General features: G+C 35.7%; 1 protein-coding gene across 3 annotated transcripts in view; it reads right to left on the minus strand.

The window, feature by feature from the left end:
• ATG2B (autophagy related 2B) overlaps window positions 1–16,626 on the minus strand; it is a 121,943-nt gene that overhangs the window by 41,192 nt on the left and 64,125 nt on the right. For all 3 annotated transcript variants that reach the window (XM_037831908.1, XM_037831907.1, XM_037831909.1), the window contains exons 13-22: window positions 10,523–10,615; window positions 10,208–10,396; window positions 8,151–8,424; window positions 6,833–6,935; window positions 5,032–5,227; window positions 4,594–4,736; window positions 2,536–2,693; window positions 1,952–2,124; window positions 1,334–1,484; window positions 72–271 (exon numbers count right to left, since the gene is read on the minus strand). In XM_037831908.1, the coding sequence (XP_037687836.1) occupies window positions 72–271; window positions 1,334–1,484; window positions 1,952–2,124; window positions 2,536–2,693; window positions 4,594–4,736; window positions 5,032–5,227; window positions 6,833–6,935; window positions 8,151–8,424; window positions 10,208–10,396; window positions 10,523–10,615 (1,680 nt within the window). The remainder of the gene's footprint in view (window positions 1–71; window positions 272–1,333; window positions 1,485–1,951; window positions 2,125–2,535; window positions 2,694–4,593; window positions 4,737–5,031; window positions 5,228–6,832; window positions 6,936–8,150; window positions 8,425–10,207; window positions 10,397–10,522; window positions 10,616–16,626) is intronic.

Genomic DNA, 16,626 nt, shown 5'->3' on the forward strand with positions numbered 1-16,626 from the left:
ATGCAATCATATTTAGCTAGCAATCAAGTGAACAGTAAGTACTTAATGGTATAAAACTATAAAACACAAACCTTTGTATTGGACTCTGACTTATCAGACAATATTTTAACTGCAACAGAGAGCATATTCAAACTGTCTCCTCCAACACCATCTGAAGAAGCTCTACGGAGACCATCTTCTTCAGAGGAATAAATAGTAGGTTCCAACCAATGTGGACAGGTTGAGCTGGGCAGTCGTGTTTCTGTAGGAAGAATCATTCCATCCACTATGCCTAGATCCACATTGAGGTGAAAATATTAACAAAATGATTACTTAAAATTAGTTCATGGACATAAATCAAAACCTAAGTACTTTCACTGAACATAACAATCTTAGAGTCGAAATGACCAAGAAGCAGCTTGGCATTAATGTTCCATGCCTTTCTGCTAATGTTGGTATGATGGACAGAGCACAAATTAAAAAAAAAAAAAAAATTTTTATATATATATATATATATATATATATATATATATACACACACACACAAAAGATTCTGAAACACTAGGAAAATTACACTTAAATAGGAAAATCTGACAAACATTAAAAATGTGCAAGCATTTCATACCTATTCAGAAGGTAATGCAGGGAATGTGCTCAGTAAATAAGTTATGTATCTGATACCAAAAGGAAATATTCCTCAATGAAGAATAAAGAATGTAAAGTCCCATCAACTATCAATAGATAAATAAAAAGTGGTATGTCTATGTAATGGAATACTATTCAGAAATAAAAAGAAATGAAGTATTGATAGAGTTTGGATGAACCTTGAAAACATTAGGCTAAGTGAAAAGCCAGTCACAAAAAAATCTCATGATCTCATACTATATGATTCCATTTATATGAATCATCCAGAATAGGCAAATCCACAGAGACAGAATGTAGATTGGTGGTTGCCTAGAGCTAGAAAGGATGTTGAAATTGGGGGGGGTGATGGCTAAAGAGTACAGTTTTGCTTCGGGGTAAAAAAAAAAAAAAAAAAAAAGGTTCTAAAATTGATAGCGGTGATGGTTGTACAATTCTGTGGATATATACTTTAAAAAGCATTGAAATGCACACTTTAAGTGAATGTATGGTATGTGAATTACATATCAATAAAGTTGTCACAAACAAACAAAAAGAAAGTCAAGTTCTAATTTACAGTAAGCATGCATTGTCAGTGGAATCAGATGACTCCACAGAAAATTATTTCTAATATCAGTGTTCTGTTCCCAACAGATTTTCTTTTATTAAACAAAAAATTTAAACACATTTAAACAGAAGTGAACAAAACACATGCAGTTCACGTTGGTCTTACCTTTGTGGTATAAACTGAAAGTGCTACAATGAAGGCAGATATAGTGCTTGTCATCAAAACCCTCATATTTTGTCACACAAAATATTGAACCACTACTAAATTCTAACCAGAATTCACCATGCTTGTTTTCCAAAAGATCTCCATTATCTTCCTAAATAAAAGATCAGAGAAACAAAGAAGTCATTATTTAAATGCAGAATGTTCTTTAGAATGCTCTTTCTAGCTTTAGCTTAGGAAAACCTCCCACATTGCAGCAAAGCCCACTGATTACTGAACTACCCAATATGCTGGAACTAAAAACTGTATAAATAAATGCCACTTGGGATTTTTCTGCCAAAGGAATCTCTATATTTAATCTACTTCATAATAAATTATTGGTCATTACCCCCAGGAGCAAAACCAGCACCTGTTTTCCAAAAGAAAGTCTACACAATGTTTGTCTTTTGATGTGCCATGAAAGCTAAATTACCAAAGCTGCTGTCATCGTGGTGTGCCTCGGAACACTGGTCTTCATCATTCACCAAAGCAACCTCAAACTATCCCAATCACTAAATGTACGTTACGGTGGACTTACATGAAATAAGATACATTTGAAAAACAGGATTTGTAAATCTGTACCTTTACATCTGTGAACACTGCCATCAATCCATGATTAATATTCAAAAGAACTGAGAGAAAACTCTGGGAGTTCTTGTTCTGAGAGTCCAATTTTTTTTTCCTTCGGGAACGATAGTTGGGATCCATGGTAGAAAAATACTGCAAAGTCTCCTCCTCAGATCCACTTTCCTCATCTATGAGAAATAAGCATCACAACTGCATGGTTCTGAGAGCTTATTAAAATAAAATAGCAACTTAAAAATTGTCACTGAAACATATATTCATATATATAACCTGCTTATTTTTACAAAGAATTTGGCGTGACAACAAAAATGAACTTTCTACATTTTTCTCTTTAGCACTAAACTTCAGATAATGGGTATATTCTCACAATACAGATAACATATTTAAGTGATAATGACATTCTTGATAAATGGAAAGAAGTAGGGAAATATTCTTGCAAATTACTAAAAGAAATTACTAAATATAGTTACAAATGGAAAACACAGTCAAAGAAACATTTTTAAATCCACAATTTAAAAGTTACTACTTTGATTATAAATAAACCAAGCATTGTAATTCAAAACAAATTTAAAATATATTACCATAGTGAACTGTAGATTTAAATGGACTAAAACTATCTTTATTGAAGGTATTAATCAGCTGACTGGCTACTGAAAGCCCAATACCATATGAAATATTTTCAAATGTCTCCACTGGGGAAGGAGCTGTTGGTTCCCACAGTAATAAGTCATTAAAGATCCTATAAAGACAAAAGTTGAATAATAAGTATATAATTTCTATTTCAACCAAGAGAAAACTAATGAACATCCCTCTAAAAATCACATGAACTATTTTTTAAATGGTGAAATGGAAATTAGATCCTACAAAAGAATTAAAAAAAAAAAAATCAGCCAACAGTTAAGGTTCTTTCAGTGGGAAAATAACTGATATAGCTATAATACAGGACAGCGAGAAAGGAATTTGTATAAGCAGATACCCAGTTAGACACTTGCTTAGTTTTACCTGTGTTATATGAATCATATTATAACTCATATTATACATCTAAATGCACTTTAAAGGAAGAAGCTAATTAAAAAAAAAAAAAAAAACACCAATAAAGAACAAAAAGACGACTGTTCACACAGAAGAGAGCACTTTGTCAACTAGAATAGATCATGCTTCATCTCATTTGACTCTCCCATCAATCCCATGGGGCAGCCAGGGGCGAACCATTACTCTCACTTTACTCTTGAGGAAACTGCCTCTTCAACGTTAAGTAACCTGTTCAATGATACATAGTTAATTAGAAAGAGAGCTGGAAGCAGAATTGAGATTACATCCAGCTCCCAATTCAGTTCTCTTCCTTTATTCACTTTCTCTAGAGATACCTGCTTTTTTTCTCTTCAAGAGAAAGCAGCTTCTTTGGGAAGAATGTACGAGAAGGACGCATACAGAACAGGCAATAAAGAGAGACTCTTCTAACCAGCTAGAACAGCCAAGTCAATACACGGTGACCAATGGGGTGACAAATGTCACAGCTAGACCAGTACCACACCTACTTTTTCAAAGAAATAATAGTCACTACTCAGATGCTCTTCTATCCTAGCCTCTGCCCTCACCCACTCACTAAGTTTTCAAGGCAACTCAAACTGTACAATGTCCTCTATGAAGCCTTTTTTTTTTTAAACATTTGGACCCAAAACATGTCAGTCATACATACATATTTCAAGCATTTATAACATTTTCTTGTTTCTCCTTCCTAGACTGTAAGCCCTTCAAAGTCAGGGATTGTACATTGATCATCTTTATATTGCCCAGGACAGGGGTTTCATAGCACACACTTCCTTTTGATGATAAATGGATGAGTGGATGGCTCAGATGAAAGGTCTGCCAAAAGCACAGCTTCATCACAAAGCCTAGTGTGAACACCAATCAAGGTCCAAGCTATGGTGGAACCTTGGACCCTTCCTGTGAGAAGCCACTTGTCCCAGGCCAATTCCTGAGCTCCTGAAATCCTCCAAAGTATAACCCAGGTCTGGGTACTATGACTTCATCTCAGTAGACCCTCCCGAAAGGCCTCTCTTTGGAAGCATCACTATGTGAAAGAGATACAGGCCAGAGGGGGCAAGATGGTGGCATAGAGAGGTGTGGAATGTAGTTAGTTCTCTAGAGCAACGAGTAAATAGCCAGGAACAACTAGTAAATAGTCTGGAACAACTGCTGGGGGACAACTGTGACTGTCCACACATTGTACACCAGCCTGGAATGGGTGGCATGGCTGAGATCACAGCATAAAAGCTGTAAGTAAAAACTGCAGTCTCCTAACTCTTCAAGTCATTGCACACAGAGAAGAGAGAATGCTTGCTTGGTGCCCTGCGGTAAGCTGATGGACAGCACCCAGCCAACCTGAGGGCTAAAGAAATAAGTATCTCGCACACCAGAAACCTAGTTGCCAGACAAACTGGTTAGGAAACTCTGCTATGACAATAGCGTATCATAACAGTAGTACTTCTAAAATCATCACCATACAAAAGTACACTGAGAGCAGATAATATTAAAGCAAGGAAATAAATGGGGGAAGAAGGGAAACAGGGAGGTGAGGAGGCCAAGAGCCAGTTACTCAAATTCAAAAGATTCAACTAAATATTTTTTAAACTCACCTATTATAAAGCTTCTCATAAAAGTTTTTATTAGGTAGTGTTACATGGATATTTGGTAATGTAAGTTCCAGCACATAGTGAGAATTGCTGATTGCTTTATCCTGAAACTCTGTCATTTCTACAGGGTCTCCTGGCATCACCATCTAAAACATAATAGTTCAGTGCAAAAAAAGGCATCACATAACCATTTTATGATTAGAATAGTAGTAGCATCTTCTTAACCTACCCATAGGACTCGGTGTGTGAGCAAATAAATAAGCATGTATATTTTAAATGGGGAAAAGAAACATCAAGAAAATGGATATCATTCAATCTTGGAGTTAAAAACCTAATAAAAAGAGTGTACAAACTATTTTTAAAAGGAAAAAGAATGAAAACAACTGCTATATTGAGAGGACAATATTATTCCTTTGTTGCTTGTTCACAATTTTATTTTACCTGTTCATTTTCAAACATTACTCTGCGAGATGAAAAAGGAGACGGGGCTGGTCTTCTCAGGTCACAGACATCTTTCAGGGAATGAGCACCTCCTTCTTCTTCCTCCTGATAGTGGCCGCCATTCTCCTCCTCCTCCTCAGCTGCTATTCTCTCCAAAATGGAACGCATGGCCGGTGGGTTTATTTTCAGTACAATTCTGACAGCAAGGACACAAAAAACATCAAGTTCAAAGAGTAAACAGCAAAACTGTAACTTTTACACAAATTAATACAGACAGTTGATTAAATCAATAATAGGATTCAGTTTCTCTAATCAAGTCTAATTATGTCTAATGTAACCCAATTCGAAGCATGAAGTAAACTTACAATGTGTGAAATTGATGAAACATGTTATATAAGTAAATAAAAGAAGGGTGTTAACAGTTTATACTTGGTTAAGTGAAAATGTGACCTTCTGAAGGCAAAAAAGGTTATTTTTAAATTTCATTTACAACCAGCAAATTCTACCAAAGAATTTCACTTATTGCCACTATACCAAATCCTCCAACATGTAGTCTGTTCTGCTATAATGGCATACTTGCATAACTAAGAAATCACAAGTTACATAAATTGTTCAAATGGAATAGGAGAGGCTGGGGGATAGAGTTTCAGAACTGCAACAAAAAAGTTATGTTTTTCTTCAGAAATTTCAATAATAAAGGGTTGTTTGTTGTTGTTTCATAGCTACAAACCCTAAAGATCACTGAGTTAATACATTAGCTTTTGTTTCAGGTAATTGCATTCCTTTCCTAATCCTCCGCAGTGCATCTCTAGCACAGACATTTTATTTTCACTTTCATCACAATTTCAAGTCATTTTTATATAATGAAGCATGAAACCCTCAAACAAAACAGCTTGTTGCATCTATACAGTTTTTTTTCCCAAGTAGATGGTACCAGTGGGTTCTAGCACTAGTTCCAAACTAGGGTAAACTTTTTCCTAATTTAAAGATAGACTAATGTAAATTGTGCTTCTAAATTATTTACTTGAAGTAGATCCAACTCTTAAGATGAAAACTCATGCTTTAAGAGAAATGCATGTACTAAGAATCTCATAGGTGTAAAACATGAAGGGGCACTGTAAAAGGCGGCAGACAGAAAAATAGCACAAAAATAGACCATTTCAATTCCTGGATTGACTTTACATAATCAGTTTTCAATAAATAATGGGTCATTATTTCAAATAAACTAGCCCACTATGATCATCAGGTTAATCTAATTTCAGTTTAAGGAATGATTTCTTCTACCTAAGAAATTCCAGAGCACTGGTTTGCAAAGCCCAGCCTCATAGTGGAATCATCCAGCATGTTTAAAAAACACACTGACGCCCAGGTTCTATCTCAGAATCTCAAGTTGGGGTCCAAGAATTAATATTTTGTCAAAATTCCCCAGATTTGAAAAACAGTCTGTGACTATAAAATTCATTTAAATTCATTAATCAAATGGTGCCTTATGCTATCTTTTCTACTAAAGCTATGAACTAATTTAAAAATAGTTAATTATTCTTTTGTCCTTCAAATTAAACTAGGTAACTTGAAGCCAGAGAACACATTTTATTTTTACTTCTCTCGCAATACCTAACATAAACCTTTCATAGAGTAGTGCTCAATACATGTATATATTGATTTGTCCATCTTCCTTTGGGTTCTTTTATCAAGGCCAAATATTTTTAGCTTAAATTTACAAGTGTTCATTTAAAAAGATGATAGTTTTTTAAAGGAATATCTCATTAAATCTATGTATTATAAACATTTGCTTACTCACCGTGGCCAGTCAAAGTCATCTGAAGATGTTACATCTCCATCCACTCCACTAGACACGTGGAAAAACTTAATACATGGCTCTCCTTTATCTTCCTGGAATGACCCTAATAAAACAAGATTAACGAACTGAACTGCATTAAATGAAGTGCTAAAAGAAAAGATACTGCTCCTCTTTAGAGAAGCAAAGATCCTCTAAATTAGGGACATAATACAACAAGTTCTACGGCACTTATCCATTTCTTTCTGTTTCATGCAAACGTGAGTAGAAGGATGAACAGATAAATTAAAAATGTTTTGTGCTCAACCTCAAATTCTTAAGTACCAATGTATCATGTAAGGTGCAAATCATAAAATAGTAAATATAGCAGTGACCATTTGGTGGGTGCTATTTAATGACTGTTCTTCACAAAAACAAAAGTTCATGCTGTTAATACCACTAAAAATACAGAGATAACTATATATTTTAAATATCTATGTTGTAGCAAGCACTATGAGAATTACCTCTATCCATAATATATGTGGGGTTTTTTTTCCTTCTACAATGAAGAATGACTTTCCTCTAGAGTAATACATTTCTTACCACCGGAGATAAGGGAAGATCAGATAGTCACTAAAGGCCCTTTATGGAAATCATAATCACCAGTGATAGTAGATTTTAAGATTGTTAAAAATATGTGAAACTAAGAACAAAGGAAGGCAAACTTTTACTGCCTATTCCCAGAGAGGGAGGTAGGCAGAGGGGATGTAGTGGCAGAGGCAGATGGTTTAGGAAACGTCAAGATCTACTAGAGCTCTCAATACACTTGATTCATTGTTTATATATTCTCTCCACTAGCTGACAAAAACAAAGTAATACAGAAAACCTTAAAGGAGGGTTGTTTTACAAAGTCATCAGAAATTAGCATTATGGCTGAAAGTTCAAGTTCTAGTATCATTCTAGCCGTTTACTACTACCATTCTGCCATTTACTACATTATCTCAGAAGATACCTTCTTCTAAGTCTACAGATTCCTCACCTATTAAATAATAAAAATAATTGGAAATAATCATACAGCATTTATGATGATTAAAGGAAGCAAGATGTATATGGAAAGCTTAGCATGGTAGAAAATATTTTGATAAAGTGAATAAATCATCATGCTTAGTAATTAAAAAAATATGCCACATATTTGTGGAAAAGAGCTGTTACTATTGTTTTCTAAAATAATGTTCTTTAATTTTATTATATTGTGAACTGGCAGATACTTGTTCATGTTATAAGTTTCTGCAGCAGTTGTTTGTATCTAGTCTGGCTCTTTTTTAGGCACATTCAATCTTACCAACTAGTTCTCTAAAGTTAAGTTCCAGCTTAGTTTGTTCTGGGGTTGATCCTCCTATAAATTCAGTCTTAAATTCTAGATCTGTGAATGCTAAAAGAAGGATTTCCTTTTGAAGTGACTTCTTAAACCACGGTCCTCTTTCTTGATCTGATCGAAGATCGGGTATTGGGAAACGAACAGAAAGATTTAATGCTGGTGTGGCAACTTGTACTGATATCCGACAATTTGCAGGGTTATGTGAATCATCTAGAAATACTTCGTTGAAAGCCTTGTGCTAAAACACAAAACATCAAAAATATGACAAAATATTAAAGAAAATAAACATGAATGACATTAGTATACAATCATTACAATATGCACAATTGCTATTTCTCCATTTGATATAATGCATTAAAATACAATTCAATTAAATACTACCATATTAATTTGGTGTACTAAAATTTTAATGCAACAACTACTGGCAAAAATCAGAACTAGTGGCAGAATGAAACCCTGATATAAAAAGTAAAAACATAAAAAAAAAAAAAGTACAGAATGAAGACACAGGTGCTTTACATGCATATGCATCTTACTATAAATTAAAAGTGAAATAATTGTGTAAATTAACCTATCAACAAATTAAACACAGTTAAAAATCACCACACACCCAACATTCATTCTGAAGGATTCATGTTACTTTTAATGTCAAATTAGATAAATTATGCCAAATGCAAGGGCTCATCCCTTACTCGTCTTTGTATCTCCAGTACTAAGCTCAGAGCTTGGCACATCATAGGTTCTAAATAAATATTCACTAAATAACTAACCCTGGGCTCTGATCAACCCAAGGTATGGTCCTTAGAAACCAAAGCACACATGCACCATTTACCAAAAGCTATGGTATAGTAAAAGGGTCAAAGTGCATGCCCTTCAGATAAATTTCAATTTCAATTTTTTTTCTCTAAAATATACTGGAACATAAAGCTTCAGTTCTGAGTATACTGTAGGTAGTTATTCCTCGATTTCTTGTATCCAACTCTAACCTCCTGGATTAGAGAGTTCTTTTTTTATGCTAGACCTGGATTTTTAACAAGACTATTTTTTATCTCCCCTATCTGGATTTTCTAATGCTAACTTCCATTCTCAGAAAAACACAACACAAGAGATTAAATCATCATCCCAATACATCTATGGCTATCAGCAAACGTGTACACTAGCCCCATAGAACTTAAAGTAACTAGCAATTGGTAACAATAAAAAATAGAGAATGCTAATTTAATGTGACTATCTGTCACTAAGGGAAGAAAAAATAAGTAGAAAAATAAAAAATCTTGTCCCTTTTCTTTTTATTCAAAATTGTCTCCGTCTTTTCTTACTCCCACAACCCCCAAATTCCTAATAGAGTTCTTGAAAATCTGACTTATTTGATTTGCTTAGCTAAGACTACAGACACCAGATCTAAGTAAAAGTGATATTATGTAACACTCAATAACATGATACTAAAGATTATGTTCCAATTTTCAAAATTATATTCTATCTTATGTGGGCTACATTTTATAGGGAATTCCAGTAGTTTTTTAAATGTGCGAATACACAAGATTGTAAAGATACTATAATCACAGCCTATAAAATTCAGATAAATATAGAAAATGAAAGGAAACCCAATTGTACTACTCTAACACAATCAACATCAGCAATTGGTATATTTCTATCCATTCTTTTTTCTATATATTGATTTTATTCATATAGTTGTAATAAAAGTTTATGTGGAATAATATACTCTACTTTTTCAATTAATACTGCATCACGAGCCCTATTCAGACTGCTATACTATCTTCATAACCATCATTTGAAATGGCTGCATAAAATTTCATTATTAACAAAATTTATTTAGCTCATCTACTATCTAGACAGAAAAGATGTCTTGTTACCATTATTACAAATTATGGTGTTTCAGTAACATATGCTTATTTACCCTATGAAGAATAATTAAGCTCAGAAATTATCCCATAAGCCTAGATAGCTAGCTATAATTATGTATTCTATGTATTAGTATTTGTGACTTTCTGAATACTTACCAGACTAATATGCTTATTATATGAAGTATACATGTGAGATGCCATCATCTCCACTGTAGTAAGTTTTTGTGGTTGAAGTAAAGAATTTAACCTATCCACAATACTGATATCCAGTTCACAAAATACTGGATTTAATTTAATTTGTAATTCTGCCTTCTGAGGAACTGAACTAAGTCTTGCTTGATTGCCCTTAAAAAACAAAAAGAAAAAAAAAAAAAAAGGAGAGAGAAAGAATTAGGTTTAAAACCTTAGAATTATGACCATACTTTTATCAAATGAAAATATGCAAGTGATAATAACAAAAGGAAATCAGACCTGGGGTCCTCTATTCTCAGAGTGTTTATAATGAAGCTGAAGACACACAGGGGGATGCGAATCAGTTCCTTCTTTGGAATGGAACATTAATAGCTTAAAAACAAGGGTAAAAATAAATTAAATATATGATATTAAACTATAGTTAATCACATGATTAACAGAGATGCCGTTATTATAGTGGGAAGAGCTCTTCACAGTCACAAAAGCTAGCTTTCCATTTTATTTTCATCACTATCAATGTAAACCTCAAACAAGTTACTTAACTTCTCTGATACTTAGTATCTCATCTGCAAAATGTAGGAAACAATTTAAGTAAGTTTATGTCCAAGTAAGTGTTTTGAAAATAAGAAGTCGCCATACAGGCAAATTAATAATAACCATAAAAGTACTCTGAAAATAATGAAACGGTACACAAGGGCAAATTAACAGTAATAAATGTTACTTTGACAGCTTTAAAAAGTTTCTCTAGGGCACACTTTTAGGATAGGTAAAGGATCAGATTAACAATGAATGAAAAGACATTTCACTTGTCTTGAACAGAGTTTAGCATTGAGTAGACATTAAATAATTTTTATTGAATAGTGGAATTCTTCTGAAATTGAGTGCTTTGAAAATGACTGAAATGAAAGTCACCTGTCCTATAACCTGTCTGCCACTCTAAAACAAGTCAAGTTTAAATTACAAATCCTGACTGACTCTTATGACCTTGAATGCCTCACTTAAAATTCTTTCAAAAAAATAAAAATACAAAAAAAGATAATACTCCTTCCTATTCGACTTCCTATACATTTTTAAGAAAATCATTGCTCTCATATAATCCTTAAAAAGCAAGACAAGAGGCGGGGCAAGATGGCAGACTGGTGAGCTGTATGTTTTAGTTACTCCTCCAGGAAAGTAGGTAAAAAGCCAGGAACTGCGTGGACTGGACACCACAGAGCAATCTGTCTTTGGGCATACTTCATACAACACTCATGAAAACGTGGAACTGCTGAGATCAGCGAAATCTGTAAGTTTTTGCGGCCAGGGGACCCGCGCCCCTCCCTGCCAGGCTCAGTCCCGGGGGAGGAGGGGCTGTCAGCTCCAGGAAGGAGAAGGGAGAATTGCAGTGGCTGCTCTTACCGGAAACTCATTCTACTGATTCAAACTCCAACCATAGATAGACTGAGGCCAGACACCAGAGACTCTGAGAGCAGCCAGCCCAGCAGAGAGGAGACAGGCATAGAAAAAAAAACAACACGAAAAACTCCAAAATAAAAGCAGAGGATTTTTGGAGTTCTGGTGAACACAGAAAGGGGAAGGGCGGAGATCAGGCCTTGAGGCGCATATGCAAATCCTGAAGCAAGGCTGATCTCTCTGCCCTGGGCACCTTTCCTTAATGGCCCTGGTTGCTTTGTCTATTCGCATTTCAATAACCCATTAGATCTCTGAGGAGGGCCGTTTTTTTTTTTTTTTGTTTTGTTTTTAAATCCTTTTTGCTTTTTCTAAAACAATTACTCTAAGAAGCTCAATACAGAAAGCTTCAAAGAATTGAAATTTGGGCACGTCAAGTCAAGAGCAGAACTAAGAGAGCTCTGAGACAAAAGGCAATAATCCAGTGGCTGAGAAAATTCACTAAACAACACAACTTCCCAAGAAAAGGGGGGTGTCCGCTCACAGCCACCATCCTGGTGGACAGGAAACACTCCTGCCCATCGCCAGCCCCATAGCCCAGAGCTGCCCCAAACAACCCAGTGTGACGGAAGTGCTTCAAATAACAGGCACACACCACAAAACTGGGCGTGGACATTAGCCTTCCCTGCAACCTCAGCTGAATGTCCCAGAGCTGGGAAGGGGGAGCAGTGTGAATTAACAGAGCCCCATTCAGCCATCATTTGAGCAGACTGGGAGCCTCCCAACACAGCCCAGCAGCCCAGAACTGCCCTGGGGGAACGGCACTCACCTGTGACATAGCACAGTCATCCCTCAACAGAGGACCCGGGGTGCACAGCCTGGAAGAGGGGCCCACTTGCAAGTCTCAGGAGCCATACGCCAATACCAAAGACTTGTGGGTCAGTGGCAGAGACAAACTGTGGCAGGACTGAACTGAAGGATTAGACTATTGCAGTAGCTTTAAAACTCTAGGATCATCAGGGAGATTTGATTGTTAGGGCCACCCCCCCTCCCCGACTGCCCAGAAACACGCCCCACATACAGGGCAGGCAACACCAACTACACACGCAAGCTTGGGACACCAATTGGGCCCCACAAGACTCACTCCCCCACTCACCAAAAAGGCTAAGCAGGGGAGATCTGGCTTGTGGAGAACAGGTGGCTCGTGGACGCCACCTGCTGGTTAGTTAGAGAAAGTGTACTCCACGAAGCTGTAGATCTGATAAATTAGAGATAAGGACTTCAACTGGTCTACAAACCCTAAAAGAACCCTATCAAGGTCAGCAAATGCCACGAGGCCAAAAACAACAGAAAATTATAAAGCATATGAAAAAACCAGACGATATGGATAACCCAAGCCCAAGCACCCAAATCAAAAGACCAGAAGAGACACACCTAGAGCAGCTACTCAAAGAACTAAAGATGAACAATGAGACCATAGTACGGGATATGAAGGAAATCAAGAAGACCCTAGAAGAGCATAAAGAAGACATTGCAAGACTAAATAAAAAAATGGATGATCTTATGGAAATTAAAGAAACTGTTGACCAAATTAAAAAGATTCTGGACACTCATAGTACAAGACTAGAGGAAGTTGAACAACGAATCAGTGACCTGGAAGATGACAGAATGGAAAATGAAAGCATAAAAGAAAGAATGGGGAAAAAAATTGAAAAAATCGAAATGGACCTCAGGGATATGATAGATAATATGAAACGTCCGAATATAAGACTCATTGGTGTCCCAGAAGGGGAAGAAAAGGGTAAAGGTCTAGGAAGAGTATTCAAAGAAATTGTTGGGGAAAACTTCCCAAATCTTCTAAACAACATAAATACACAAATCATAAATGCTCAGCGAACTCCAAATAGAATAAATCCAAAAAAACCCACTCCGAGACATATACTGATCACACTGTCAAACATAGAAGAGAAGGAGCAAGTTCTGAAAGCAGCAAGAGAAAAGCAATTCACCACATACAAAGGAAACAGCATAAGACTAAGTAGTGACTACTCAGCAGCCACCATGGAGGCGAGAAGGCAGTGGCACGATATATTTAAAATTCTGAGTGAGAGGAATTTCCAGCCAAGAATACTTTATCCAGCAAAGCTCTCCTTCAAATTTGAGGGAGAGCTTAAATTTTTCACAGACAAAGAAATGCTGAGAGAATTTGCTAACAAGAGACCTGCCCTACTGGAGATACTAAAGGGAGCCCTACAGACAGAGAAACAAAGACAGGACAGAGAGACTTGGAGAAAGGTTCAGTACTAAAGAGATTCGGTATGGGTACAATAAAGGATATTAATAGAGAGAGGGAAAAATATGGCAAACATAATCCAAAGGATAAGATGGCCGATTCAAGAAATGCCTTCACGGTTTTAACGTTGAATGTAAATGGATTAAACTCCCCAATTAAAAGATATAGATTCGCAGAATGGATCAAAAAAAATGAACCATCAATATGTTGCATACAAGAGACTCATCTTAGACACAGGGACACAAAGAAACTGAAAGTGAAAGGATGGAAAAAAATATTTCATGCAAGCTACAGCCAAAAGAAAGCAGGTGTAGCAATATTAATCTCAGATAAAATAGACTTCAAATGCAGGGATGTTTTGAGAGACAAAGAAGGCCACTACATACTAATAAAAGGGGCAATTCAGCAAGAAGAAATAACAATCGTAAATGTCTATGCACCCAATCAAGGTGCCACAAAATACATGAGAGAAACATTGGCAAAACTAAAGGAAGCAATTGATGTTTCCACAATAATTGTGGGAGACTCAACACATCACTCTCTCCTATAGATAGATCAACCAGACAGAAGACCAATAAGGAAATTGAAAACCTAAACAATCTGATAAATGAATTAGATTTAACAGACATCTACAGGACATTACATCCCAAATCAACAGGATACACATACTTTTCTAGTGCTCACGGAACTTTCTCCAGAATAGATCATATGCTGGGACATAAAACAAGCCTCAATAAATTTAAAAAGATTGAAATTATTCAAAGCACATTCTCTGACCACAATGGAATACAATTAGAAGTCAATAACCATCAGAGACTTAGAAAATTCACAAACACCTGGAGGTTAAACAACACACTCCTAAACAATCAGTGGGTTAAAGAAGAAATAGCAAGAGAAATTGCTAAATATATAGAGACGAATGAAAATGAGAACACAACATACCAAAACCTATGGGATGCAGCAAAAGCAGTGCTAAGGGGGAAATTTATAGCACTAAACGCATATATTAAAAAGGAAGAAAGAGCCAAAATCAAAGAACTAATGGATCAACTGAAGAAGCTAGAAAATGAACAGCAAACCAATCCTAAACCAAGTACAAGAAAAGAAATAACAAGGATTAAAGCAGAAATAAATGACATAGAGAACAAAAAAACAATAGAAAGGATAAATATCACCAAAAGTTGGTTCTTTGAGAAGATCAACAAGATTGACAAGCCCCTAGCTAGACTGACAAAATCAAAAAGAGAGAAGACCCATATAAACAAAATAATGAATGAAAAAGGTGACATAACTGCAGATCCTGAAGAAATTAAAAAAATTATAAGAGGATATTATGAACAACTGTATGGCAACAAACTGGATAATGTAGAAGAAATGGACAATTTCCTGGAAACATATGAACAACCTAGACTGACCAGAGAAGAAATAGAAGACCTCAACCAACCCATCACAAGCAAAGAGATCCAATCAGTCATCAAAAATCTTCCCACAAATAAATGCCCAGGGCCAGATGGCTTCACAGGGGAATTCTACCAAACTTTCCAGAAAGAACTGACACCAATCTTACTCAAACTCTTTCAAAACATTGAAAAAAATGGAACACTACCTAACTCATTTTATGAAGCTAACATCAATCTAATACCAAAACCAGGCAAAGATGCTACAAAAAAGGAAAACTACCGGCCAATCTCCCTAATGAATATAGATGCAAAAATCCTCAACAAAATACTTGCAAATCGAATCCAAAGACACATTAAAAAAATCATACACCATGACCAAGTGGGGTTCATTCCAGGCATGCAAGGATGGTTCAACATAAGAAAAACAATCAATGTATTACAACACATTAAAAACTCGAAAGGGAAAAATCAATTGATCATCTCAATAGATGCTGAAAAAGCATTTGACAAAATCCAACATCCGTTTTTGATAAAAACACTTCAAAAGGTAGGAATTGAAGGAAACTTCCTCAACATGATAAAGAGCATATATGAAAAACCCACAGCCAGCATAGTACTCAATGGTGAGAGACTGAAAGCCTTCCCTCTAAGATCAGGAACAAGACAAGGATGCCCGCTGTCACCACTGTTATTCAACATTGTGCTGGAAGTGCTAGCCAGGGCAATCCGGCAAGACAAAGAAATAAAAGGCATCCAAATTGGAAAAGAAGAAGTAAAACTGTCATTGTTTGCAGATGATATGATCTTATATCTAGAAAACCCTGAGAAATCAACGATACACCTACTAGAGCTAATAAACAAATTTAGGAAAGTAGCGGGATACAAGATTAATGCACATAAGTCAGTAATGTTTCTATATGCTAGAAATGAACAAACTGAAGAGACACTCAAGAAAAAGATACCATTTTCAATAGCAACTAAAAAAATCAAGTACCTAGGAATCAACTTAACCAAAGATGTAAAAGACCTATACAAAGAAAACTACATAACTCTACTAAAAGAAATAGAAGGGGACCTTAAAAGATGGAAAAATATTCCATGTTCATGGATAGGAAGGCTAAATGTCATTAAGATGTCAATTCTACCCAAACTCATCTACAGATTCAATGCAATCCCAATCAAAATTCCAACAACCTACTCTGCAGACTTGGAAAAGCTAGTTATCAAATTTATTTGGAAAGGGAAGATGCCTCGAATTGCTAAAGACACTTTAAAAAAGAAAAACGAAGCGGGAGGACTTA

Source organism: Choloepus didactylus, chromosome 4, assembly GCF_015220235.1.
Source record: "Choloepus didactylus isolate mChoDid1 chromosome 4, mChoDid1.pri, whole genome shotgun sequence".
NCBI classification, from domain to species: Eukaryota; Metazoa; Chordata; class Mammalia; order Pilosa; family Megalonychidae; genus Choloepus; species Choloepus didactylus.